The sequence below is a fragment of the Gouania willdenowi genome, chromosome 18 (genome assembly GCF_900634775.1).
Source record: "Gouania willdenowi chromosome 18, fGouWil2.1, whole genome shotgun sequence".
NCBI classification, from domain to species: Eukaryota; Metazoa; Chordata; class Actinopteri; order Blenniiformes; family Gobiesocidae; genus Gouania; species Gouania willdenowi.
The window spans coordinates 17122632-17147136 of NC_041061.1; the positions used below are offsets into that span (position 1 = coordinate 17122632).

Consider the following 24505-nt stretch of genomic DNA (forward strand, 5'->3'; position numbering starts at 1 on the left):
TTGACTTGAAATTCGTGCTATGCTAGCTAGCTACTCATTACTCAGTGTAAGAGTGTAAGGAGCCACTTAAACGTCACAAACCACCATTCTCAGTCAAAAGCAAAATTCAATCACGATAGCTGGGTTTTAACCCACAGAGGGCAGTCACTCTTACATTTTTCAACAAAATATGCAAACTTTAAATACTTTAGAGAAAATGTCAAGAGTTAGACAGGAATCAATCACCAACACTACTTCATACCCAAATTCATTTGTTTTCAGAAAAAAGTGGTTTTGGAATTTAGTTACTCTTAAACAAATGTGGGGGAAAATGAGAATGAGGCTGTGCAACAGGGAGAAACACTGTTACACCTGGTATAGGGTGTTAAAAGGAAGATGGCTACACTTTGAATATTAAACAAGGCTTTCCTGTCCCTTGTCAAAATAGTATGTTTCTGATCCAATATTCAATACATTTTAAAATATATTTCTATTGTCACTCAGTATAATACATTCCTGTCAAAGACAGACAATTGAAAGAGAAAAAAACACTTTATTATGCATTAAATCAACTAATCAGTTGATTCAAGTTTATATTATTGGTTTTAAAATGACAGCATTGTTGTTGTTTTTTATTGTGATTACAAACACAGAAGTATTCAGCATTTTGAACCCTTTAGTTACCCTGCATAGACGACGACACTGGAACTCATTGTAAACACAGACCGTATATCCAACTCAACGCAGGCAGACAGTGAAACAAGTTGTGTGTTTGTGAATTATGATTTGTCCCATTGGATTCCACTTAGTGTTTCAACCTCAGAACATACACACACACACCTTTACACATCAGTGCGTTTCCATACAGGTCATGTGTCTACCTCCTGCAGTGTACAATGACATGTTTTTATAACATGCGTCTTTTATTGTGTTGCTTCCCCCCAATCGTCCACATATTGTTCAAATCTGAACCTACAGTACATTTCTATTAACATGAAGTACTTCACTGACAGTGTGATGAGGATTATGGAACATTCCACATTGCCTTTAAGTCTGTGATTGAGTTCAACCATAAAAAAAGGGGAAAAAAATAATAAATAAACAGTTTTAAAAAAGGAAAAGTGTTTTGTTTTAAGTTGCAAAAAATTAACATTCATTTTTCTACGTACTTTTTTTATTTAAAGGTTTGATAGTGAAAGCTGTTGTGCTTTTTCTTTTTTTGTGTGTGTATTGTGATGAAATTTGGCATACATGCAGTTGTGTTCTTGTTGTGTTTAAAGCTCAAAGAGCTAAAATCCCATGTTAGACCATGTTAGCACATGCTATTCAAATCATAATGTGTGCATGAATGTAATCCTACTCCGTGAACATGTTTGGTTTCTTCATGCATGTAAACATTCATCTAAACTAAGCAAGTGTAAACAGTAAAGCCACATCTGTGACTATTTTATCCAACTGGAGCAAAAAATTAAGAACAGTTGTTTTTTTTTTTTTTTTTTTATTAAAACAAGCCGTCACTTTTGTTATTATTGTTATTGGACAGAGCAGAGGGAGCAGAGCACAGGATTAACTGAAGAAGGTAAATAGAGGTTATGGACATCAATCTGTGATAGAAAGAAGAATAGTACAATTTAATGATAGACTCACAAAAAGTCCAATAATTAAGACTAATAACTAGTATTTTGGTTTTTAACTGTAAAGCTGCTGAGCACGATTCCTAACAGTTTTTTAGACAACCTGTATTTCATCCAAAAGTTTACACAAAAGCACTACTTATGCCAGTATGCCAACAAAAACATTGTCAAAGTAACATTTTTGTGGTTTTCACAGATTGAAAATTGTGCCAAAACAATGGCAAATGTCGATATTGTGACGCCATGGAAACACCCAAAAACTGATGTAATGTGTTGTCTAACAGAATGATGTCATATCACAGGGAACACCATCAACAAACCACAATAAAAATGGCGTTTATTGAATCACTTGCCTTCCATGTCTGACAAAGACACCTAAGTCATGGTAAGAATGAATTAAAAACACTTAGAACATTGCAGTGGGATTCGCAATCCCACAATGCATTGCATTAAACTTTTTCAAAGTTCAGGTCACATGACCATTTGTCAATCATTATGCAAGTGGAAAATGAGGCCTAAACGCTGACATTATCTTTGTTCTAAAAATGTTAGGGATCGTCCACAGCAGCTTTAAGGATCAACAAACATCCTCTACATTGTTTCATATCCTTTCCCAAGGTCATCCGATGGTTTTACAGATCAGTTTCCCAACTTGTGGGTCAGTGACGCGGTTTCTTTGAGTCACAATCACTGTCCTTGGAAAAGAAAAGAAAACAAGCTCGTGCTTTGTTTTTGCAACTGAATATCATTAATTTACAGCTCAAACAATAGTTAGCATAATTGTGTAGCTTTTTTTCTTCTCAAAATAAGCAGATTATTCTTGCCTACGAGTAAAAAAAAGCTGATTATATGTTTTACACTTTGATTGTAGCCTGCGTTGTGTTCTTAAAATGCTCCTCAAAAATATACAGTTTTGATGTTATTCTACTGGAATCTTCTGTATTATTAAATGCAAACAGTGAAGTATTTTTTGTGAATAATTTTACAAATAGTGATATTTCTTCTTCCCCAGATTTGCATCACAGCTATTAAGAAAACTAATATTATAGACCATTCAACAACTTCATCAAGGTTATCAACTACACCTGTCTCAGGGCCAGAATGTTCTTTGTTTACTCTGGTACTTAATCCATGTATATGATGTTGTTTGATGGGAATAGACCGTTGCTTTAAGTCCCCTAAACACGACTTAAATGGTCATGTTATGTTAACGTTTTGCACCTATTTTATTCTGTCAAACACAAAGCAGGATGTCACAGAGGAGGCTGTTGTAGCTCCAGTGATCAAGCACTCTGCTCCCTCTCAGCTTATTCTGCTGTATCCATCCAATATAATTGTGTCAATTTGGTAATACTATAACTATTACTTTGTAATAGCGAGAAGAAGACTCAAACAAAGATTATTGCAACTTTGCTAAAGGTTTAAACTCATCGTTTGTATTATTTTCTGTGAATCTTTCTGGGCTCATCCTTAGTACTGTCAAATAGTACTGTGTGTGTGTGTGTGTGTGTGTGTGTGTGTGTGTGTGTGTGTGTGTGTGTGTGTGTGTGTGTGTGTGTGTGTGTGTGTGTGTGTGTGTGTGTGTGCGTGCGTGCGTGCGCGCGCGCGCGCGCGCGCGCGCGCGCGTTTCAAAGCAGCCTTCCTAACACGACCCCTTCTCTACTCCGTGCTTCTCCTCGGAGGATCTCGAGGAAGCCCAGTTTAGTCAGGAACTCCAGCCGCTGACGATCTGTGGGCTGTACCTCACAGAACACGCCCTGAGAACCTGCAAACACACGCACCCACATACATAGGTGGTCATTATATGACCAAATAATTTAAAAAACGTTTTCGTAGAAACAGACTGTCTCCAAGCTCACCGTTAGCCTTGAGTGCAGTGAGGAGGGAGGTGAGCAGAATGCGGCTCACGCTGATGTCCACCAGCTCAGGCAGGGCGTCCAGTCTCAGCTGGGATGGGAAGTGGTAAAGCAGAGAGTCGGGGTACTCGCCCTGGTCCTCTTCCATCAGCTGGATAAGGTCCTACAGATAGTGTTTGAGGATTACAGTTGATTACTAGTTTGCTAGTTTCCCAGGAACGCACAAGATTTCAAACTAGAAAATATACTTAGGTGCAATGCTAATTTGACATCAGCACAAGTGGCAAATGCAATCTAGTAAAGAGATGATTTAAGTCATTATAATCAAATAGAAATGTTTTGTCTGACAAATATTTGTATTATTTTAACTTATCAAAGTAATCTCAATATATATGCTGAAATGGCAGTTATTTCTGCAGGTTCAGGTACTACGTTTCCACTAAGACGATCTACAGCAGAGATGGGAAACCTTTATCACAGCAGAGCCGCAAAAATGTGTTTGTATCTGATCATAGAACCACATTATCAACATTCAGGTCAGCATTTAGAATAATGACCAATCTGAGCATTAATACAGGAAAGAACAAAGGCTTTCTGCTTATTTTTATGTACATTTTTTTATTTAGTATTTAGAGTAATTTTATGTATTTACAGTATATATATATATATATATATATATATATAAAATATGTATTTAATGTTTTTGTCTTATTTTGTGTGTATTTGTTGTTTTGTGTGTGTTTCTGCTGTTTTTGAAATCATCTTGTTTTTGGAGTCATTCTGTGCATTTCTGTTGTCATTTTATATATTTTCCTGCTATTTTTGTTATTTAATTTCACAGTTGCTTTTGTGTATTTTTGTAGTCGTCTTGTGTGATTTTGGAAAAATTCTGTGTATTCTAATGGCATTTTGTATATATATTAATTTTGTTATTTTAAGCATTTACTATATTTGGGGGGCTGCACAAATTTAGGCCGCCATTTGCTCATGACTGATCTACAGTAAAATCAGGATAAATGCTGTAAACAAGGCGTAACCCAGGGGTCTGCAACCTGCGGCTCTGGAGCCTCATGTGGCTCTTTGAGTCCTTTGCCATGGCTCCATATAGCTTTAAAAAAAATACTGAAATAAAGAGTTATTTTCTTATAAATAAAATAAAATCATGATATAACAATTTGTTAACTTAAAAATAAATCACGTTATGCACCTTCCTACTTCATCTCCTGCGACCATCAACTTTCCTGCACCTGTGGTTAACCTTAAGTTTTCCATCCCTGCTAAGATAACTAAACCAACAAAACACTTTTCTGGAAGTAAACAGAGATTTTAATTGTGTGGGAACAGATTCATTTAACTACCAATGTGCCGGTTATATATGCATGCTTTATGTGTGGCAAGAAATTAGCAATTAGCATGTGTTGACCACATGATCATGCATTAAAGGGATAGTTCGCCTATTTACGACATGACGTTGTATGCAATCCTCACCAGCACTATAGTGCATACACATTGTCTCACTCAGTGGTCACCTCCCTGGTCCGAGTTCTGGCTGCTTGAAGTTGTTCAAGAAAGTAGTCCCGGTTAGTTTCCGGGGCCACAAAACTGTGCGTTTTTAATAGAAAAAAATATATGCGTTTGAAAGCTTGATTCATTTACATCACAAAACCGCCCACAAAAAAAATTCATACCTCCAGTTTTAATCGGCACTATTTTCTCTTCCGTTTCCATCAATCCGCGCTGCCGTCAACGTCATCGGTGCGCCTAATCCCATCAGCTGTTGATAGCGCGACTCGCGGACAACATGTCTGACTCCGCCGATGGCAACCAGCCAAAGCTGTCTCATAGTTATATCAGAAACTGGAATTTACAAGTTCGTACCATTGTTAATGTACATACGTTTTACTTTCTCTTGCTTCGGTCTTCCGTCGTTGCTATTAGAGTGTGTAAACCCTATTATCGGAACATGCGCGCTGACGTTGACGGCAGCGCGGATTGATGGAAACGGAAGAGAAAATAGTCCCGATTAAAACTGGAGGTATGAATTTTTTTTGTGGGCGGTTTCGTGATGTAAATGAATCAAGCTTTCAAACGCATATTTTTTTTTTTTTTAAAAACGCACAGTTTTGTGGCCCCGGAAACTAACCGGGACTACTTTCTTGAACAACTTCAAGCGGCCAGAACTCGGACCAGGGAGGTGACCACTGAGTGAGACAATGTGTATGCACTATAGTGCTGGTGAGGATTGCATACAACGTCATGTCTTAAATAGGCGAACTATCCCTTTAATACATTAAATATATTAACATAAAAAATATTATTTATACAAATTGTGTTCATGTAAACTGAAATGCGTAAGAATTTGAAGATGCAAGACACGGTTTTGTTGTTACTTTTTTTGTCAATTTATTTTCAACTGTTTTTAAGTTGCCATTTACTTGATCAATATAAATCAAATCAAATTAAATCAAACCTTATTCTATATCATTTTAACTGTATAGAATTTAATACACTGTATTGTATACATTGAGGAGGTATTTTTCTGGCTCCAGGAGGACTTTATTCGGGGTGAGATGAGGTTAAATGGCTCCTTTGAGAGTAAAGGTTGCAGACCCCTGGCGTAACCGAATGAATGCGCATTCTAACACTGAGTGCACAAACAAAGGCTCTAGCAGGAAAACCATCTCCTTTGTCACACCAGTGACAACAGTGTGAATGAACTAGAAACAGTCATGTTGACATGTAGGGCTGATGAATTGATGAATCATCTCCCAGCTTTCAGAGTTGGGCTGTTTGTGTTGTTTATCATGGGTTGAGTCACTAAAGTGTTTGTGATTTTTGACATCAACAAGCACAACAGAAGTGGTACTGAATTAAGACTAATTGTTTAACTCCGCCTTGGCTTGTGTGTATTTATGTGTTCAGATGAGTTATTTAAATTGGGTGTAGTGGATCCTTATTGAATATTTTTCTCAGGCTTCCTCATTATTACGCAGGGTGACAACCCCCCTTTATATTTAGACACAAAAACAATACAGCACCCCTAAAAAGTCCTGAAACGTGCACACCTACCTGTGTGTTGGCATATGCTTTGTTAATTTTTGGTGGGTATTTGTCCCTCATGGCTGGTATCCAGCTGGCCTGGCATCGCTTGGCAAAGGAGCGCACGTCCAAGATGCCCAGCACACACCCACACACACCAAGCTCATCCTCCAGGATGAAACTGTACTCAGGGCACAACGCCAAGCATGGTCCGAGGCATCTACAGAAAAAAACAAACCACAGTTTGATCATACGTGCAATCTATGTACTGATGGTTCTTTGCTAAATATTATATAATGCTAAATTTGGAACACATGCACACACCTGTCTCCTATGACCTCTGGGTGAGCAGCACTGGACTCCTGGCCACCCTGTGTCCTTAGGTGGAGTTGGCGAACCATCCTATAAAGCTCCATCTACACACACATTTAAAATATGCTCTGACCAGGGTGAGAAAGGGATGGAAAAATTCCAGTAAATTTCCACAGGAACTTAAGCTCGGGAATTTTGGGAATATTCAAAAATATAAACTTTTCATAAGAATTATTGCTTTTAAATTGTTGATGCTGATATTTTAGAAGATGCTAAAATACATTTTCCAACTCTCAGATCCCTCTCTCCCCCTCCTTACCCGCTGCTCTCTTGCCCTGCCTCCAAACTTTCCAAAGTCTCTCCCTCAGAGGAGCTAACACGCTAACGTTAGCCATACAGCAATATCACAGTGATATAACATGCTCTGTTAAGAACATATTACTGCAGCGCTTCTCTCTCTCTCTCAATGTGCACACACCTCAGACGCAGCAGCAACAACACAGTGTCACTTACAGCAGCCCACACGGAAGCTGCTGCACGCACAAGAACAACACATGCACTACATAGTTCTAGTGTAACAATTACAAATCAAACATAAATATAAATCAAGCAGCAGTAAATACCTTTCAAATACCTATTTTTGTTTGATGTGATTCAGTTATATAAAAGACGGTGGCTGTCCCTACGGTTGCCGTATCAATATACCAACATTCTATCCGTACGCAGTGCCCCTATTTGGCCAGTTTAGGAATCATGATAGGTCAGTCATTGGGCAGTTTAGGTCGTGTGACTAAGACTGAACCTAAACCTAAAAATTGCTGCAATATTGGGTTATATCCTAACCCTAACCCTAACCCTAAGATGCTATGTAATTGTGCATCGGTAACCGTACCAATAGCACCGGGCGCTGTCCATAAGGCAACCGTACAAATAGAGGCTTTCTATTTAAAATGACTCCCATTTATTGCTAAATTCCAATAATGATTCCAATTAAATTTAAGGTTTTTGAATATTCTTAACTTAGGTTCCCATGGAAATGTATCAGAAATCTTCTGCTCCTTTGCAACCCTCATTCTGACATGGCAACATTGGGTTAAAATGTGCATCAGTAGATTTGTAAACGTTTCTCCTTGACCTTCCTACCTTGTCTTTGCTGTGATAGGGTCTGATGTTGTAGAGACGAGAGGTAGGAAAGAGAGGAGGAGGATGTGTGAAAAGTTCACTACTGCTGCCTATTGGTAGAAGCATCTACACACACAAACACCAATGTTGTACCTCTTAATGTACATTTAAGAATGCATTAAACATAAGGGACATTTGAAAGGACTGAACAACATCTAAAAAGCCATTAACTACCTGCACTTCCCCAGACACACCCCCTTTGAACACCCATGGCTCTGACTCCACCCCCAGCACGTCGGCTCCGCTGGTCTTTCCACACCCTGCATCACAAGGATAACAAACAGACCATGATGGTACTGACAGTCAAATGTGAGTTAGAAACAACAAATCTTCATGATTAATCAAAAAGCTTAATATATGGATACATTTCTCTAGAATGTATCGGCAGAACGATAAGCAGGTGAACTCCGGTTATGAATTATGAAACTATTAATAATCTGTGCCAATGTTAAAATGCAAATGCATCAAGCAACATTGGAAACCACAACTAATTCTGAGTGCCCCAGACAGGCATTGGGCACGTTTGCTAGCATGTACGTAGTAACTAATCAGATAAATGACACCGGTGTTGGCCACATTTCTTGCTCTATATCATTTTTGCAGTTAAACAACAGATTCCAACGTGGCCATTGCATACTCACAGTGAAAACAGTTCCTCCAGGAGCCGAGAGTGGAGCTGTCACTCAGCACACGACCATCTGAGAATATTCACAAGTTAATGAAACTTTTATGAGCTCATACCGTTGTACTATATTTGGTAAATGGTAAATGGACTTGATTTTATATAGCGCTTTATCACCACACTGAAGCAGTCTCAAAGCGCTTTACATATCAGCTCATTCACCCAATCCCTTTCACATTCACACACCAGTGGGACAGGACTGCCATGCAAGGCGCTAGTCGACCACTGGGGGCAACTTAGGGTTCAGTGTCTTGCCCAAGGACACTTCGACACATAGTCAGGTACTGGGATCGAACCCCCAACCTCTCGATCAGAAGACGACCCTCTACCACCTGAGCCACGGTCGCCCGTTTATATTATTTATAATATTTAATTACACTAGGCCAGTGGTCACCAACATGGTGCCCTCAGGCCTGTTCTAACAGGAGCACTGGTAACCAATGAGCTTTGTCCAAAATCTGATTTACGTAGACAGGGTCTTAGTAGAGTTACACATTGCTGCACAAGTTTAAATGCTTATTTTCACTGAAACATTGGGACAATTTGTTTAAGTGCTGCAGATAGGATTTTGTTTGTGTTTAAAAAAAAACAAATTGCAAAATGGATTTTTGTAAAATATTACAAAAAGGTTAAATTGTACAAATATTACGTGTTTTACAATTAGTTAAAAAGATGTTAGTTAGTGGCTAATAAAATAGGAACATAAAGATTTCCTATGAAATGTAATGAAAATGAAATGAAACCGTGAAAATTTAGTATTTAAGAGCTGTATATCACACCAGGAGCCCTTTGGATGAATCGGTACGTTTGAAGTAGCTTGAAGTTTCAGAAAGGTTGGTGACCCCTGCACCTGGCAGTCTCTCTTTTGCAGTTGATTGATATCAACAAGGACTGTGCTATGATATAGGCTTTGGTTTAATGATGTTTGTCCATGCTGCTCTATCCATCACTGTTTGTTGCCAACACTTTAAGTCTATTCCTTGTCAATTCATGTTACTTTTTTGTTGCATCCCTGTACATAAGATTGGGTCTCCCTTGGTTACATTAACCTTGACAGAGCTGTGAATACAACAGTTGTCTTGGAAGTCTTTCATTTTCCATTCTGTGTACCTAGCCATCTGAGGCCCTTCTCAACTAAGATGTCTTCCATAGATGGTAGACTGGCACAATGCAGGATTACTATGTTTGTAACTTTGTCCTTCCAGGATATGTTAATAATAGGCCTCAATTGTCTCATTATGTAGGCATGGAGCTTCTTGGTCTGACAGCGGCAGATACTCCAGGATTGTACACCATATACAGTAGTAGGGTACAACAGCTCTATAAACCTTGCATTTTACTATGGTGGAAACATGTTTGTTTTTCTATAGCCTATCTTGCAATTTGCTAAAGGCAGCACTTGCATTGCCCATCCTATCGCTAATCTCTTTTTCTCTGTTATTGTTGGAGACTGTACTTCCAAGTGGTACTTGGTTTATTTTTGTGATTTCAGGTGCAGGTGGGGGGTGTCTTTATCCTTACCAAGCCAGCATATGAAGGCTTTTGCCAGCAGAGCCATGTTCCTCAGGTCCCACACATAGGGATACAGGTCATAGAGCACGGCTCTGTTGGCTCCACCCACCACACTGCAGTGAAGTTGTGCTATGTCCTCACAGAGAGACAGGAACTTAGAGGCTCTCCCACGCCACTCGTCAGTCTGACAACATAAACATAAACAGACATTTGATTTTAGTCCATGCACGACCCGATTCATTTATATTCCTGCAGTCTTACCTTCTGAGAAGGAACCTTCTTGCTGTTCACACCGACTACGTGGCAGTTTGCCTTGAGCCAGGTGAGATCCTGTAGTAGTTTCTGGGCTGAGGCGCCATGCTCATGAGGCAGATAATGAAGGCCGACCAGGAGCCGCACCTGGGACTCACTTAACAGGCCTTTACCGCTACAGAATCCCCGACCCTGGCTCTTCACGCCATACTTGGATACGGGAGGCTGATTGGGTTCGTCTGACCTTCTGTTTTCCCATATTTGTTGTTCTTCTTGTCTTTCCTGCTCTCCTTTAGAGGGTGATGATGGAGGGGAGCTTGAGTTCAGAGGGAAGACTGGGAGTTTAGCCACATTGGAGCTACCTCTGAAGGTAGAGGGATAATCGGACATGTCAGGAGTTTTACAGCGAGAGGATGGGATAGAGGGCCGCTTCTCTGATCTTGAAGATTTCCTGCCTGCAATATCAATAAAAAAACTCTGAGTTATAAGTTGAGGTACAAATATAAGAAATTACACAACACAACCGCTTGGATTTTAAATGAACTTTCTTTAGGTTTTACCAGCATGTAAAGGTTGGTTGAGCTCCTCCATCCAGTCACATAGAGCAGCAGACAGAGCTCGATCAGGGCAGTACTCGCACTCCTTATCTAAAGCACACAGTTAGCTTTAGTCTCTGAGGGGAAATCCCACTCATTTATATTCATAGAGCACCTCGCAAAAAAACCTCAGACTCAAATTATTCACCATAATCACACTGGGATGCTCACTGGTTTCTAGTGAGGGAGTCTAATTGGATACCACAGCAACTTTCACAATCTCTTGAATATCTCCATCATCATTACAAGTGTCTGCTTGTTCTTTATCTTGTCTCTTATCTGCTGACATGAAGCTTGTTCACTCTTCATTTCTTCCTCATTTTCCCCCCTCAGACAAGCCTAAATCTCTTCTTATTTCTTCACCAGGCTGCAAAATTACCATACTATGTCTTTACATCATCACATGCTAAGATGCTCTTCTGTAATACCAATGAACGTATTGCATTGCTGCTTTCTCAACCCATCTTCTCTCTGAGTGCTCCTCACCTTTCCCCTCTTCGTTTCCAGCTCTGTGCCAGCTGCCTAGCGTGTGTAGCGGGATGTAATTGGCTTCAAATTCGCAGTTAGGGTTGAGCAGCAGCCCCCTGAGGTGATGCCTCAGCTGGGGCTCTCGATCCTTGAAGGGCCCCAAGAAGAGACGCCTGGAGTCATAGTCATTGGCGTGCAAGTTATCCCAGATGAGTGGAGGACGCTGGAGGACGGACTCCACCTCTGCCACGGACTCCACAGACAGCCTCCTGGAGATGACCTTACTGCCTGTGGACACGTGAAGTGCATCCAAGTAAAGAGATCTGCTTTTTTTCTTACAGCTCTACTTTTTAAAGTATAGTGACTAATCAAAATGAGCCCTGGGACTGTGATGAGGAGCATGAGGAAGTGTTGGAGAATGCATGGTTGAAGCTTTTACTGCATTGACAAGCCTTCATAGTGTTTCCATAGCAAATAATGTAACACTAAGACACAAATCCAGAAATGGCAAAAGACTAGAAAAAACTTGATACCATGTGCTGAGGATGTTTGGTGTTAGGTATTTCTTCAACAGTCTTCAAGTAGGATTTAGGGGGATTATTTTATTATTATTAGTTTATGAGTTATGCAATGCAAAGCTAACAGTAGATTAATGCTAATGCTAGGCTAGTGCTAAGGTAAAGCTAGGCTAGTGCTAAGCTAGTTCTAGGCCAAAGCTAGGAGCCAGGAGCATTGGGGGTGGACGGGTGTAGGGGATTTTGGAGTGGTGGTCTAGGGTGTGAGGATACTGGCTCTTGATTGGTGGATGATGTCAGGTTCTCCTTTTTTTTCTAGCAGCCAAGTAGTGGTGTGTTTTCAGCTATGAATCCTCACTTGCATTTTCTTCAGGAAATACAAACATTCTAGTATGCATTTAATTTGCTCCAACCTCAACAAATATGTTTATGGCTGTATTCCAAACTCAAAAGCAATTTCCATCCCAAAATCTAAGGAAAAGACTCTCGGAAATGATTTTCCTTCAGTGTCATATATAGTCGATGTGCTGCCTTTTGTATATTTTCTTGTGAAATAACATTTGTTCATTAACAGCCAGGTAAAGATGATCAATTAGATCATATGTGTCAAACTCATGGTCCAGGGGCCAAATCCGGCCCTTTGGAGCATACAATTCGGCCCATGGGAGGAAGAAAAATGACAGCGAAAAAATGAATCATTGCATAAATGAAACTTAATAATATTTGCAGAGGCTTACAGTTTTTCTGGTGCTTATATAGCATGATTATAGTAATTTTTATTGTTCAAATTTTGAAAAAACTAAAAATTCTTACAAAATCCTTTAATTTTCCTCAAATATTACTTAATATTACCTTTAATTAAATAGAAACTAGTCACAAACTCTAGGAAATTTAAAGCGAAGATCCTGTTGGGGCTGATATCTATCACTTATTGCTTGGATATGGTCGGTTTAACATATTTAGTATTTCATGTATACGTAGAAGAGAAAACTAGGGCACAATATTATAAAATCTGTGGCCCATTTGAGATCAAGCTGCTCTGTATTTGGCCCCCGAACCAAAATGAGTTTGACACTCCTGAATTAGATGATTGGCTGGCTGAAGCAGAGATTTCAACAGTTTTTGTTGTTTGTGCTGAACGTCCGTGTGTGGGTGGGTGGATGAGGAGGACCTTGTTTACTGCCTTGTGGAGGAGGTTGTGTGAAGTTAAGTGTTTTGTGTGTAGAGCTCTGAGCTGTGTTTGTGTGAGTTACTTGAAAAATGAACGTTTTCACATGTGCAGCAACTGCTTAAAGAGTAACTAAGCCTCTGCTTTATGCTGACCTGCCACTTGGGGGCAAAAATGCCTTGATTATGGGCGTTACTCCTGATGCAGTAAGACACGCCCACTCAGAGAACCGGTCGGTGCTGGCAGTAGTCTCAACTACTATGTATAATACAAAGCTCACAAACATAAACACACAACACACACAGCCCCAGTCTCAGCTATACTCTCGCCATGAGCTTCAGAACACCGCAGCCTCACACACACACACACACACACACACACACACACACACACACACACACACACACACACACACACACACACACACACACACACACACACACACACACACACACGCAAAGACACACAGCAGCAATAAGTACACGCAATTTTGTGTGCTCTTTATAGAAGCACAGAGTCAAAAACATCACCGGGCCAAAAGTGAAAGTTGATATCGCAGGGCAATCCAATGAATCTGTTTCAGCCAATAGCAAAATTCACTTGTAATATGGTAAATGGACTTGATTTATATAGCGCCTTATAGCCACACTGAAGCAGTTCCAAAGCACTTTATCAGCTCATTCACCCAATCCCTTTCACATTCACACACCAGTGGGACAGGACTGCCATGCAAGGCGCTAGTCGATCACTGGGAGCAACTTAGGGTTCAGTGTCTTGCCCAAGGACACTTCGACACATAGTCAGGTACTGGGATCGAACCCCCAACCTCTCGACCAGAAGACAACCCTCTACCAACTGAGCCACGGTCGCCCATAATAGCTGGCATTCAACCCTTCGTGGCCAGTAACTCTGACTAAATACACAAAATTAAAACGTTAAAAGTTGGACTAGGATCAATCAACACCACTACGTAAATACACAAATACATATGTATACAGTAGAAGAAAGTGGGTTTGGGATTTAGTTACTCTTAATGGTTTAGTTTCTACCTGTCCAGATGACTGTAATGTCAGGCAGCAGATCCTCTCCTATGGTTTGCAGATAAGAAGACTTGGACACACTGGGAGAACACAGAGAACTACAGTACTCTACAGGAAAAAGGGAGAAGCCAGGAATAGTTTCAAATCATCAAGAGAAGGAATGACTTGGTTCTGGATTTTTCTTCCACTCTTACCTGTGGGGCAAAACAGGAAGACAGGCGGTTCACCTAAAAACCGATAGATCTCATTGGTTACAGTGACCTGAGCGTGAGCGAATGAAGCAAAAGCCTCACTGTCGGCTTGGCACATGGAGTGATCGATGTCATCAAAGAGTATAGCAAAAGCCTGGCAGCCCAGGTCTGATACCTGGGAGAGAGGAACATCAGGTAATGAATACAAAGAAAACAAAAGATCAAGACGTTTCTGGACTTACTTACCTGTGTCAGTTTACGTTTAAGTAGCGTCAAATCGCAGGAAGAGGAGAAGACAATGTCCTGACCAGGAGAGAGTGCGTACACGAACCTCAGGCCCCGAGACTCCGCCTCAACTATGAGAGTGCGCAACTGACCTGAAGGGAAATGAAGGAAGAACATGTTTGTTACTCTGTTTTATCAAGAAATCTGGTGACTCCTGAAATCCCAACAAACAGACAAATAACTGATATTCAAATATTTGTCATCTGAACTTAACTCAGGAAAATAAATTTACTCAGTTGTATTTATTTTATTTGGCAACACAAAGAAAACTCATCTGCAACCAAATTTGGGTCCCGACTCATAGGCCGTGTTTGAAATGGCATATTAACGTACTACTTATACTAAGTTTGATGTCAAAATTAGTATGTTGTGTCTTCACATTATAGTATGAAAAGATTTAGTATGCAAGAAATACGCGGATGTATACTATGTTTGGACATTTGGGACACTAGTCATACTCAACCACCCCATGATGCATTGAGAGTGGAACTTAAGTCGTCCTATGACGGGCTTCAAGCGAAAAGTCAAACATTCTATTTTCAACACAAAAGCATCTCTTCTTGTCTTCCATTATTTTTTAAAGGCTTTTGTAAATAGGGCTCTTGTATTGAAGTTAACCGGAAGTTTTTTTCGTAGCACAATGGAGAGTCTCCCAAAATCTCCGTAATCTCGGAATGAAATGTGTTTCTGCAGGTTTTAGGGATCAAATTACCACATGTTGATATTCTACCTGGTCACTTTCTCGCTTAAAATTCTTTCAGAACTTTCAAAGGTTGCAAATCAAAGGAGATATTTAGCCTCAGACCCCGTCCACTCATATCTGCTAAAACAAATATATTTTTCTACAGTTTGGCCTGTCATCCACACAAAAATGCAGGGTAAGTCCATTAAAAACGGGGCTTTTGGAAAACCCCAACCAAAGTAAAGATTTGGGAAAACTCCGGTTTTGTATTTAAGTGTGGACACTGATAACTTTAAACTCCGGTTATCAAACGTCACAGGCTGGCGGCATTGGTGTGGGGTAGCAGTGTCCGGTTGGGGGTGCTTGGGTACGCCTGCTTGTCAGTCTGTGGCAGTCGAGGTGGCCCTGCTTGGGTCGTTGGCTCTCTCTTCGGGGGGTGGACGGTGTTGTATCGTGGGGCCGTGAGGGCCTGTGCTGGTCCTAGTGTGGGCACTGGTTTCTCTGCTGCGTGGTCACTCCTTGTTGTGGTGGGGCGGGCAACTTGGGGCCGGCATGCGGCAGGGGTCGCCCCCTGGACCGCTGGGGGGTGTGGCTGGCACTCCGCTGTGTCTGGGGAGTGCGGGGTGCGACTGTGCTGCTTGGTACGTCTCTGGGGCCCACAATGCTGCGTGCCCGTCTGCGACATCCACCCTCCCCGGTGTCCTGCTGTATGGACAGGCCGGACTCACACCAGACAGGCCTCCTACATGGACCGGGTCTCAAACATTGCTAGGCAGGTGTGCAAAGCTATAACGGTGCACTTGGTACCCCAATACATAAAGCTGCCAACACCAGAGAGTGCCGTCCATTCACTTGTGGATAGCACATTTATACAGTTTTTGTGGATATTTTTTTTTAACTATGATGTGTGGTTTTTTTTTTAAATGGAAGAAGGTGGATACGTTTATAAAAATACCCAGCTACATGTGGACAAAGCCTCAGTGTGCTTCAGGTTTTTGTCGTTCGAAATGCATCTTGGGAAACTTGACATCATTCTAATCATACAAATAGTATATAGTAGCCAGTATATACTCATTGAGTTTGTAGTGTGTAGTAATTTAGTGTGCCATTTCAAACACAGCTATACTTTAGGAAACACTCCTTTAAAGAATTAGCACTGACAGTTGATTACCATAGTTTAGTTGCAAAGCTCAATATAAAATCAAACAGGGAGTGACTAAAAACGTCCGCCCACCTTCCTCCTCAGGTGAATAGACTTCTCTCCACAACAGTCTGTGTTTCAGGTCGTCTTTAGGGCCGTACAAGTAGGTGTTCAAGCCCCAGCACTGCATCCTGAGACACAAAGAAGGAACATGTTGAATTTAGACAACAGTAGAAGAAAAGCTACGTTTGTTTCAGTAATAATTCTTTACACGTGCTTTAACCTTAAAGTGGCAAAGCTCAAAAGGTACAACAAGCAGCATTTCTGAATGAAGATCCAAAAAATGTAGCAACATATTTAAAACCTATATATATATTTTACTTTTTAATATAGTTATGTTCATTTTAACAAGTAGCAATTTGATATAAAGAATTAGATGAGAGCTGAAAAGTAGCCATAATAAAATAGATTATCTGTATAGATTGGAAAGCTCAGTGGCTGCTTCAGTTACAGGAACTGACCTCCTGAATTATAAATAGTCCATAGTAGTACTTGGAGTGAAACAATATCCACATCAACCTCGCAATCGTGCACAAACACGGACATGGCTCTCCTCTCTCTGGACGTGGACCAGCTCTCCTCTTCCTGGTGCATCGTGGGTAGGCTGGTTACCAACATTCCCTGAGCATCATTTCCTGGACAGATGGTATCGAAGTCACCTCCACAAATTTGGAACCCACCTCTCTACAATAACACACGTACTTGCACACACTCACGCGGGACACACATCTCTCAGCTGCACTTTTTTTATGCAAGAGCGCCTGATTTCTTTTGCTGCACCCCACACTGGGGTGGAGAAAAAAAAGTATCTAAAAATAATGCTGGAGCACTTGCTTAGCTGCTGCTGCTGAAAAGAGTCAACTCATTGCATTATAAGTAAAATAGAACAGCTGTTTGCTAAATTAATCACCTGAAGATCTTGGTGCATAATTATTCCTTTGCTTTTGTTCATTAGCAGTGGAAAACAGAGAGCTGGGAGACTTCCTGTCCCAGGGGTTCACACAGCTGTCACTATTGGCTACAATACTGTGTCACATCTCCCCTCAGGGAGGACTTATATGTAAAATCACTGCTGTCTCCTATCTGTGGTTAGTGCTCGTTGTGTGTTTTGTTTATTATGGAAAGTTATTCCTTGAGTCCTCCATTGTTTCTCCTGCCAAAATTAATCACTGGGAATTGATTTGTGTTTTAAGAGACAGCAGCTTTTCTCATCTAATGAAACCACGCATTTGTGAAAAAAATGTAGTTGTCCGTTTTATTTTTAAAGATAAAAGTTCAAGAAAGAAAGAAAAAACCCAATATTCTGCCTCAACTTGCTTTACTTGTTTTCTTGTCATCCTGATCCTTTGCCATGATTTAAAATGAGGATTTGGGAGACAAATGTCAATTTTAAAGGACAATGTGCTTCTAAAGACACTAAACTTGTTCATTGGTAACAAAAATGGCATGATATAATTTTTTGTGCATGGCAAAACTATTTCCTAATATTTTTTGTTGCAGCAGGGGCACGAATGTAAGTTGTGTGGCTTGAAAAGAATTGCAAACCAATGTATTTCAAAGCGATTTATCACCTTAACCATAACTTAAACTCGAACCATGAATGAAATGTTACAATAAGTTGTAACTACATAAAAATATCTTCCAATCGAAATACAGGAACTTGAAAGTTGTGTCAAGTAGCACGAAAAAAAATTGGATATTGTGTTGGCAAGCACGAAAATAGAAAGATTCAATCCCGTGACAGCTGTCTGTCTGTAACTGTTATATATTTTAATTTTAAATTATTATTTTATTGACCAAAACATATCTTGAAAATAAGTCCATGTATCAATGGCACTATATTTGTATAAATGTTATAAATAAATAAATAAAACGTTAGAGCCTGGGATTGTTTTGGGCCACTCTGTTACAAATTAAATTGCTTCCGCCTCAGCAAAACTTGATGAATCTGGTCACTTGTCTTTTTTTTTTGGCACTTGTCATAAGCACAGATTTACAATAAAAAAAAGCCAATAAATATCGACAAGCAAATCTCTTAAAATGTTTTGATATTTCCTTAGATATCTTACATAGCTGCAAATATTTTTTTCTATTATGCAATAGTTTACATTTATACTTGTTTTACCAAAAATAGCCCAGTGCCTTTGTTGGGGTTGGCATTAGGAACCTTCCTGGCTGCAACCCCAAGTGTGAGTTGGATGTTGGATGATGTGGCACAATCATGATTCAGCCAAACAGCTGCTCAGGAGTGATCTAGAATACATGGTTTATAGACATCACCACTTTACTATAACAAAAGAAACCTCCTAGACAGCGTGAGCTCTTTTTTCTCTTCAGCAAGAATACAAAACATCACCTTACAGTTAGACGTCCATATGCTAAAGCTCTTCCTGCACATGCATTAGTGTCTGTGTTTTCAACAGCACAAATACAGCATCTCCCTCCCTTTCCTTTGTCCTGTCATTCACTCATCCACGGCTGAGCCTCAAGACTGAAACTACTTTAGAGTCATTCTGCATCAGTGATTTCTCTCATCAGCTCGGCACTGAAATAAAGGCGAGTTCAGCTTTCAAGCAGAAGGGCACCAACACACAGTGCTCATGTAAAAAATAATAATAATAGACGAGAAACAGTTCTTTGACCTGCTTTACAGTACAGGACTGAAGATGTGTTTACAGACCGTGGTAGATAGATACACACTATAAACAACACTGTAGGAGTTGTTGTGCAGGGATACTCACCAATTGAAGAGAACCTTTCTTTGATCCATCGACCAAGGCCTTCCATAGAAGCCTGGAGAGAAGAAATAAACAAATGTTTTCCAGACACTAACAATAAATATACTAAGGGCATACAGTCTGAAACTACGGAAGTGGATTAGGGCCAATTTTGATAAAGAAAATAATTTTGGGTAAATCAAGAATACAGTCAAAATGTCAAGAATACAGTTGAAATTTCAAGAATAAAGTTAAAATATAATGTTGAGATCAAAGTTGAAAAGACGAGATTAAAGTTGTCGTTTTGAAAATAAACTCAAATTACAATACTGTGATAAAAGTCGAAGGTCTGCTAATAAAGTCAAATCTACGGATGCTGACGAGCGCCAATTCACCGTATGACAACAAACAGCAGATCGCGGCTGTCTGCAAAATGTCGTGTATCGACGAATGCGTTATACTATACTTCGAAGTCGGGTTTAATAACAAAGAGATTCTTTATTTTTTAGCTCATAAACATGGCGTTGTAATCTCTTTAAGAACTTTAAAGAGATATTGCCAAAAACTCCATCTGCAAAAACCAGTCAAGTTTGGAAGAGGTGGAGCATTCAGTCCCATCTGTGGATATTGAAACAGATTAGGGACAGTTTTGATGGAGGTTGTTGTATGTGGTGAATTGGCCCTAGTCAGCTTCTGTAAATTTGACTTTGTTAGCAATTTTTTGATTATTATCACAATATTGTGTTTTGAGTTTACTTTTTAAATTTTGACTTTAATCTTGACATTTCGACTTTATTCTTGATTTGTCGAAAATTGATTTTCTCCATCAAAATTGGCCCTAATCCGCTTCTGTATGCACCAGAATTAAAATGAGTGTTACAGTTAATTAATTTACAAGCACCACAGCGATCACCAGTATTGGTCACTTGACAGGATTTGGCGTTAGCCTCATTCACTTCCAGCTCTTCTCTACTCTCTAGAATAATATATTCTATTCTTAGAAATGGAAGCATCTCCAGTGTCCTTCTCCCTCCATTGTGTTTTTAAATAAATGTGCAAAATGTGCGAATGTGTGTGTGTCCATAAAGTAGGTCAGAAGGAGAAATAAATCAGACTGCTGTGCTTCACCGTGTGCCTTTAGGGATGTTTTTTAGTCCCCCTCCCCAAACCCAATTACTGCATATGCTGCCTGGATAACGCCAGCCTGAATACCTAGAGATTTGAGCTAGCAAGAAAAATAATAATGAGTAATTCAGCTAAGATGTAACCATTCTAGCTATTCCTAAATGCTTTGTTTTGCAAAACGTTGTGTGAATTTTTGTTGGCTTTTCTGTCAGACTCAGTAATAACAAAATGTTTGTTTAGTCACATAAAAAACATCTATTTTCTAAAAACCTGTGTCTGAAATGCCACACTAACATACTATACACTACAAACTCAACTAATATATACTGTCTATTACTACTGATGACCGTTCCCACTGAAATATACTTCCAAGTTTCCCAAAATGCATTTCCAATCCTACAATGACAAAAACCTGAAGCACACTGAGTCTAAATTTCACCGTTGATTTGCCACTTTTGAAAGTTCTGAAAGCATTTTAAATGAGAAAGTGACCAAGTAGAATATCAACATGTGGTCATTTGATTCATAAAACTCACGGAGACATATTTCATGCCGACATTTAGGAGATTGACAAGAAGAGATGCTTTTAATTTGAAAAAGGAATGTGTGACTTTTAGCTTGAAGCCAGTGTCACGGTCTGAGTGTACTTCCGTACTGAGATTATAACCCTAACCCCAACATAATCCAATAAACAAATAAAACGCGTGTCCGTTCACTTTGAAAACAAAAATAAACAAAAATTAATTATTATTTTATTAGCAAAAATTTATTTTCCAGTAATGCGCATGTGTGCACATGCCCATATATGCGCATATACAATCTCAGTACGATGCGCTCTCAGTACATGACACCCGGTCCCAGGACGATTTTACGTTCTGCTCGCAATGCATCATGGGGCGGTTGAGTATGACGAGTGTAACCACCGTGCATACTTCAAAAATGTCCCATAATAGTATACACCCATGTATTTCTCGTGTACTCAATCTTTGCATCCTATCTAATGTGAACTCACTACATACTAATTTTTACGTCAGACTTAGTATGTTAGTATACCATTTCGAATACAGCCCATGATTTATAAGGCAGCCATGTTTTTGGAGGTAAGCTACATCTGTAGCCACGGCTGCGCTGGTAAGATCTTTCAGAAGCCTGACTGCCAATTTGAGTATACAACGCCCCTTGAAAAACAACAACAAAAATGTACTACAATTTCAGTGCATCCCAACTTTGAGTTATTGTAATTTGCTCATAGTTGACACATCAACCAATGGCAGAAGAGCAACCAACCATCATCATCCATTGGGATCAACCGTTGGTTCAGTGTCTTTCTTAAAGACTCTTCAACACACAGCGTTAGCATAGCCAGGATTAGAAAGCCAATCAACCAATAGATACATGAAGGTGGCAATGCTTGTTATTGTTTTCTTTTCCAAAGCACTGCAGCCAATCACAGTTGACTAAGGGTCCTGAAAAAAGTCCATCAAGACACTCTTATTGGTTATGATGGTGTGTGAGAAAAAGAGAGATACCACTGTACATCTGTGAAACAAAAACACACGTGTTTGGATCTTAGAGATAATGAGTCAAACCTGATATCAAGTCAAACCACTGTCTGCGATCCATTGTTTTTTTTTTTTTTTATCCATCTTATTTATGTATTTCATTTGTTCCTGTTGCCTAACCGCAAAGGTATTACCATGATGCAATGGAATGAAATAATCTTGTTTCTTCTATGAATCGACTTTATTTCATATGTACTCTAACCTGGAAGATCTACAACACGAGTTCAAACACATTGATGTGATTACCATCTCACACGGCTTACATTGGATTCTAACTGTCTCGAGGCAAGAGGAAAACACACAGGGATTCAATTATTCTCTTTGTAAGATGTGTCTAAGGAGAAAAGCATTTTAAGCAGCAATTTTTAGAAATTCAGTCAGTAATGACAGTAAATAAATAGTCATTTGATGCTGAACTCACATTAATACACTTTGATACAAACATACCATGTAGGATCCCTGCTCTAAACCTGCTGACCTTTTATCAACTGCATAGTTCAAGCTGAGGGACTTCATCACAACATGTGAACCCTAACCCTAACCATATGTCCAAAGTCAAAAAAATGGGGCCTGATTTATTAACGTTATCCTAATCATTTGCATTCATTTTTCCATCAATTTTAAGCCACAGTCATCATCAGACTGTGTCCTCCACACATCATTGGAAACATCATTAAACCCCCCCGCAGCAGTGTTTGTAACCATGTCACATATACAGTAGGTGAGGAATGTAGGTCAGACACTGCTCTGCACTGGAGCTGTTAAGAAAACACATGTGATGATGATGATGATGATGATGATGATGATGTGTGAGCAGGTCTGCAGACCCTCACCTTCCACCACCCCACAGAGGAAGACTCTCTTCTCATCCATCCTGTCCGGAGCACCGGCCCACACCAGCACGAGCCACCACGAGCTGTTCTCCCCCCGTCTGCAGCCTCAGATCCCGGAGATGCTCTTCCTCCTCCTCCTCCTCCTCCTCCTCCCCCTCCTCCTCCACTACCTCTGTAGCCTCTGCGTCTCGTGCAAGCGTCAGTGCTGCGTTCAAGTGCTCTGTGGAATTCTCGCTTTCAAACACATTCATGCTGTGTTATTGTGTTACCTTTATCAAAAAGATGATACCACAATTATAAATAACACTTATTATTATTAATGAGGATGTAGGCTATAGAATTATCACTATTGTTTTTCATGTACATTGTTTTTATAGAATAGATCTTAGCTCAATAACTAGATATGATGACACTCCTGATATGTTTTGGCCTTTTTTGTAACGATTATTGATTAGAAATTGAATTAAAAAGTTCCCATTCAAACCTAGTGGAATACTAATATCATCATTATTAATACAGTCTATAATGGTACCACAGCGCCCTCTGCTGTTAGTAATAGTTATACTTACGCCAATTGGTTATACTGACTCCGAGGGGTAACTCTGACTCCAATTGTTTATACTGAGGGTTATACTGACTCCGAGAGGTTATATTGACTCCAAGGGAATCCGTGTACCCTTCGTTCTTTGGTTTTTCTGTTTTAGAACTAAACCAAAATAACAAATAAACAGTGTGGTTATTTTGTTTTACTGATTTAAAACAAAAATAGAAATACAGAAAAACCAGATAAGCAGCGTTTTTGTGGTTTTTATTGTTTTTTTTTTTTTGTTTTTTTAATTTGTTCGATTTGTGTGATGGAGAAATTAGAGCGAGAACTAAAGTCCGCTGCACCTCCCTCCCCAGGTCCTGGACCAGGTCTCCACACACAATAGGACTATTTATTTCAGCAGTTTTCTGGTCCTGCTCCTGTTTTCATTCAGTCTGTGGATGTTTTAGCCCGTAAAAAGCTGCTCACGTTAAATGTTTAATTTTGTGGTGTTAAGATTCAAATAGTATCCAAATAAACAGGTGACTAACTAACAACTGTGAGGTTGGTGTGATGAACAATATAGATGTTAGAACTTCTACCATTTGACACTTTTGCAAAAACAATTACAGCTTTTTTGAGGGCAGTAAAATGTTTATTTTGCACGTCAACACAAGAAACGAGAGCACCAGTAGATTCATTACACCACCTCTGGTTCTATATCATGTACATGTTTTAAGTAACATCCATTTTTTGGTTTTGATTTATTTATGTATTAATAATGTTTAAATTCACCAGTAATGTGACTTATGCGTTGCTTCTTTTTATGTCCGCCCAGTCACCAGTTTATCTGGATACTATTTAGACCGTAACACTGTTCGGTAAAGTTGGCAGATATTCACAGATTCGGACTTCCAGCATCAATAACTCTTTAACGAAGCGTCATCAACACACAAATGACACCTCTGCCATCAGTGTGAGGTGGAAAACATGATACAAGATCTATTTTATCAAACGCAGCAGAGTAAAAGTCTGTCCGTCGGTCGTTCTGTGTGGTGAGATCAAAACATGAAGCTCTTGTCGAAGTTTCCCCATAAATATCCAAATGTCACACAAACAGAACCAGATTTCATTTTAAAACAGAAAAA

General features: G+C 39.7%; 1 protein-coding gene across 2 annotated transcripts; it reads right to left on the reverse strand.

The window, feature by feature from the left end:
* Positions 1-512: 512 nt before the first annotated feature.
* On the reverse strand, positions 513-22972 carry LOC114480344 (protein O-GlcNAcase). Of its 2 annotated transcripts, XM_028474423.1 has the most exons (18): positions 22832-22972; positions 19336-19387; positions 16628-16725; positions 14673-14803; positions 14430-14601; positions 14245-14343; positions 11531-11800; positions 11009-11095; positions 10458-10903; positions 10206-10380; positions 8644-8700; positions 8177-8262; positions 7964-8068; positions 6833-6924; positions 6539-6728; positions 3473-3632; positions 3241-3378; positions 513-3202 (listed from the first exon to the last, which is right to left on the reverse strand). In XM_028474423.1, the coding sequence occupies exons 1-17, from the start codon at positions 22869-22871 to the stop codon at positions 3242-3244; spliced, it is 2397 nt and encodes a 798-aa protein (XP_028330224.1). In that variant the 5' UTR covers positions 22872-22972; the 3' UTR covers positions 513-3202; position 3241. The 2 variants fall into 2 exon arrangements, with proteins under 2 accessions (XP_028330224.1, XP_028330223.1); XM_028474422.1 differs by having other exon boundaries at positions 513-3378.
* Between the last annotated feature and the right edge of the window lie 1533 nt (positions 22973-24505).

Coding starts and splice junctions, on each gene's coding strand:
- LOC114480344 (XM_028474423.1), bottom strand. CDS start 22,871: ATGGATGAGAAGAGAGTCTTCCTCTGTGGGGTGGTGGAAG. Junction 10,381..10,457: donor AGAAGGTTCCTTCTCAGAAG/GTAAGACTGCAG, acceptor TTATGTTGTCAG/ACTGACGAGTGGCGTGGGAG. Junction 3,633..6,538: donor AAGCATATGCCAACACACAG/GTAGGTGTGCAC, acceptor CACTATCTGTAG/GACCTTATCCAGCTGATGGA.